This window comes from Dipteris shenzhenensis, chromosome 16, assembly GCF_047967505.1.
Source record: "Dipteris shenzhenensis isolate YYH24624 ecotype China chromosome 16, Dip_SZ_1.0, whole genome shotgun sequence".
Classification (NCBI taxonomy): Eukaryota; Viridiplantae; Streptophyta; class Polypodiopsida; order Gleicheniales; family Dipteridaceae; genus Dipteris; species Dipteris shenzhenensis.
This window is the reverse complement of record NC_141611.1, coordinates 11,851,920-11,856,594: the sequence shown is the minus strand read 5'-3', so window position 1 is coordinate 11,856,594 and position 4,675 is coordinate 11,851,920. Positions and strand designations below refer to the sequence as shown.

At 48.7% G+C, this 4,675-nt stretch overlaps 1 protein-coding gene across 1 annotated transcript; it reads left to right on the top strand.

Moving 5' to 3' along the window:
* The first annotated feature begins 3,355 nt into the window (after nt 1-3,355).
* Nucleotides 3,356-4,360, top strand: LOC147892554 (BURP domain-containing protein 16-like). The gene has a single exon (XM_087386744.1). The coding sequence runs from the start codon at nt 3,356-3,358 to the stop codon at nt 4,358-4,360; it is 1,005 nt and encodes a 334-aa protein (XP_087242870.1).
* Nucleotides 4,361-4,675: the final 315 nt, after the last annotated feature.

Sequence of the window (4,675 nt, the reverse complement as noted above, 5' to 3'; positions counted from 1 at the left end):
AGGTCTGTGCTAGCTAGGGGCTGTAGGTGGCGCACGCAGAGAGGGGGGTTCCCTCTAGATCATGCTCAAGGAAGAGAGGGGAGCGGAAACCATCGGTGCTAGGGGGCAGCCTAAAGGGGGTGGAGGTTGGGGGACCGAGGAGGAGGGGGGAGGGGAGGGAGGGTGGGGTGAAGGATGAGGGGGAAGCTAGTTGATCTTCTCCTTCCCTTTCTCCTTCCCCTTACCGGGCTGCTGCTGATTGGTGACCACAGGGGGGGGCTCTTACTGTAGATGGGAAGGCTTTTTTGGTCTTGCTTTGTTTCCTTTCTGTTTTCTTTTGACCTCAGTCCAGCCTTCCCCTTTGGGAGGGGGTGTCGATGCCTGGCGGGGAGGATCTTGAGTTGCCTGGATGGGGGCCTTCTGAGGTTCTGTCCTCCTGAAGCGAGGGCAAGAGTGCGCCTGGTGCCCAAAGCCGTGGCATCTCAGACATTAATCTGGGTGACCAGTGACCATAATGCACTGCGTCACCACACCTGTGTTTGTCTCGATCTCAAACTCCAAGGGGATACTCTGCGGATCTAGGACTGCCACTTTGACGCGTGGCACCCCTTGGGCTGTCGTCGCATCAATGTAGGTGTCCTGCATGGACCAGCCAAAGTGCGCCCCCAGGTCCTTGATGATCGGGCAAAGCTCGGTTGCGAGGCCTGGGAAAATGAGGGTAACTAGATGGCGAGGAATGCAGAAGCGGGCATCGAAGTCCGCTACACTGAAACCCCTATAACATGGGACCATAAGGATGATCTTCTCACCCACAAAAGTAGGGGATCGCGTGAACATATCGCTCACAACCTGTGCTGAGGAGAGCTTGAGCCAGAAGATACCACGTCCCATGAGTGAAACCTCCTCAATGTGGCTGTCCTCAAGGTAGAGGGTGGACTGCAACCAATCGTTGATGTCTGCTCACGAAGGGGAGTAGCCAATGACTCTCCCATAAACGGATGTCTGGGAGAAGTCCATGGTGGCCTGCTTCACCAAGGAGACCTGGTGCTCTATCAGTGTTATGTGGTAGGCTGATGGAGGAGGGGGTCGGGTCTGGGCCAACGGTTCTGGGCTCTTGGCCGCCATACCGCATCGACAGATAGCGAACGCTCCAAAGTCGGGAGAAAGAGAAGGAAATGGCAGAGACAAAGGAGGGGAAAAGTGGTACGGAGGCAAGGGAGGGAAGAGGGAGGGATGGAGAGGTACGGGGAAGCAGGGGGGGAGAGGTGGTGAAGAGGGAGTAGGTGGTGGAGGGAAGGAAGGAGGAGAGAGGGGGGGGCAGCGTAGTGCAGGGAGGGGGAGAGGAGGAGGGAAAGGAAAGAGGTATGGCAGCGCCACACGAGAGGGTGCGGGGAGGAGAGGCGAGGAAGGAGGGGGAGGGGGAGGCAGCATTGCATCACAGCGGGGGGGAAGGAGGGGGCGAGGGGGGTGGTAGCGCAACGCAAGGGGGGGGAGGGAGTAGAGAGCGGAGAGGGGAGGAGCGGAGCAAGGGGGGGGAGGCAAGGGTGGAATGGACAGCGGAGAGGGGAGGAGCAGAGCGGGGGGGGATGACAGGCAGAGAGGGAGGAGAGGGGGACAGAGGGCAACGGCGGGAGGCGAGGACAAGGAAGGAGGGAGAGGGGAGGGGCTGCACAGTGCGAGGGGGGGGTAGACGGGAGCAGGGGAGGGGGGGGCATTTGTAGGAGCAGGTGATTTCAAATTGTACGAGACATGTATGAAGTTGATTTCAGATGATCTAGTATTTTTATTCTTGATGTAAAATGGTTTAGAACTATTTGCAACGGTCCCCATGCGACAGTGAGAAAAGATAGTAGCAGTTTCTTTGCAACACATTCCACCAAACATTAGACTAATGAAAGTGATACTTTTGTTCTTCCCGAGCACTGTGAGCAGGTGCATACTAATGATTTAATTAATCGAAGCTTTCGTTTTTAAAGATCCATTGATACATGTACTTGAGCATAATTTCATATATATAATTAATGACATTTGGCACCCATCTTTAATATAGGTGTTTTTTCATCCGGATCATTCTGATCCAAGATGGTGGTACGTGATCCAAGTTGAACCATGAAGTAAGCTAATTTTTAAAGATTGAGATGTGGATATGGAGATGCCACTACCAAAATGCCGGATCCAATTGATCCCGATGAATCTAGTGAAGAAGATGAAGATCACAATATGAGCCAAGAGGAAGATGTGTATAATGACATCGCACGGGAGGAAGATGGAGATCACGATATTGAGCAACAAGACAACGATCATCAAGAATCACCACACTTTATTGAAGAAGATGATCAAGTAATTTTAGGTGAATGTACGATGCTAGAGTACGATGATGTTATAGGAGATCAACTCGGTATAGAGTTGGAGATAGACTTATTTGGCATCTTAGACTTGGCTCAAGATGAAACAGTTGATGTAAATGCTCTTAATTGATTTTTTTCATCTCAAACTTGGACATGAATATATGAGCTTCAAAGGCTTGATGTCCTTGCTCTCATATTTTTATTCTCTATGAGATCAAACATGTATGAAAATTAAAAAAATTTTGTCATTGGAAAAAAACTAACTTTTAAGGCCTATATGAGTAAAAAACCTCTCTGAAAAACGTCGCTATAAAATAGTATCTCAGTGTTGCTATATAGTGACGTTTATCTAGCGTCACTATATAGCGATGCTTTACGAGATGCGCTTTTCATACCAATGATTAACACCCCGTGTGCGCTAAACGTCGATACATAAATGTCGCAATAGGATCCATGTGTAGTAGTGCATGCTGAAAGAACAAGCAAGCATGCTCCACTAACGGATGAAGAGTAGTTCATCAACTAAATATCAAGCTTTTCTAATAACAAACAATTAGAACCAAGCAATAGAGCCACATGAATAAAACAACAAACCGTTTCTAGAAATCGATATGAACAAAGGTACGTAATTAAAAGGTACGTAATTATATAGTAAGTAAACTTAGCGATGGACAAACCGTCATGCACAAAACAACAAGTCTACGTATAACACTACTACTATTATGAGAGAGCTTTATAAAACAACATTCAGCGATAAAACCATACAATGGGAGAAACTCACAAGAAACTCATAAGAGAACACTAACCTCGGCATCATAAACTAACGACTAGAAGGTGAAAGATTTCTTGTTTTATATGTGCACAGGCATGAGCTTCAAAAACTGCACCCTGTAACGTGAAAAATGATGCTATTTTGGAACGACGTTGTGATATTCCCAAAGCTACACACTATATACTCTCATGCATAGAGTTGTACTTCCCTCATGATCTCTCACTTTTATTGCTACATTACTCCTTTCTCCAGCACAATGTCGACGCTGATTGCTTTTGGGCTCGTTATAATCATGTTACTTGCCCCTATGAGCTTCAGCAGCGCCTATGAAGGCGTTGACAAGGAAGCAGAACGAGCTTGGGCGGCGGCTTTCCCCGTTCTTCCCATGCCCTCCACTGTTGTTTTGGAGGAATCTCCACTGACCTCTGAGGAAGCAGCCTTTTGGGCCAAGACAGCTGAGGCCGGGGGTTCAGGGGGCGCTCCTCTTTGCTCTCAAGCGAGGCTTCTTTGCTCCGATCAGCTCAAGTTTCGCGTCCTACGGTTCTTCGATACATACTACTGGAAACCGCCCTCCAATATGGCTGTCAACCATATTGACCTTGCTCACTTCTTGCGCCTTCACCAGATGTTTGTGGGAGCATCCATCCTGCTTCCCAACCTCATTCACCCCGTTCCATCTCATCCCTACCTCCCTCGTCTCGTCGCTCAGAAATTGTCCCTCACTGATCACAGCGCCCTTCCTCGCCTCTTAGCCCTTTTCGGTACCTCCGATGGATCCCAAATGGCCGCTGCTATGCTGGACACTATCACCCGATGCAGCACGCCTGCCTCTGACGATTCTGCCAAGGCCTGCGTGGCGTCCATCGAGGATATGATTCAATTCGTCAACAGTACTCTGGGCTCTTCGGTAGACGTCTGGGAATCAGATAGAAGCCCCAACGTCTTCACCGATCAGAATACTATGGCTACCATATCCTCGCTAGAGACGCTTACCAACCTCCAGGATGCGAACGTTGTATGCCACAAGCGAATGTTTCCGTCGATGGTGCGAGAATGCCACGAATTACGGCTAACAAAGGTCTACAAGGCGGAGATTCAGGTGGAACATGGTCACCCTCTGGATGCTATCGCTGTTTGTCATTTCGACACGAGCAAATGGGACAAAGACCATCCCGCATTTGCTGTGCTTGGAACGACGCCAGGGAAAGGAGAGGTTTGCCATTGGGTCAGAGCAGACGATCACGTCTGGATCCACGCTTAAGCCTCTAAATTATATGAGGATGTGCAATCGCCAACACTATCACTAGCGCTTATATGCCGCCAATATAGCCAGAGAGCTGAAGAGATCTCACTCTGTAGTACTCATCCCTATTTTCTCCCCGTAACTCGCACGAGTATCTACATCTCATAATTCAAAAGCTTGTCTCAATATGCAATACTCTTAAAACTAATGATTTGCCACAAATACTATGGAATCTTGTTCTCTCTTAAGGAGAGCTTTGGGGGAGGACGATTGGAGATTTATGCATCTTTAGATTAAAAGGACAATCATGGACCATTGGATTCAAACGTGGCC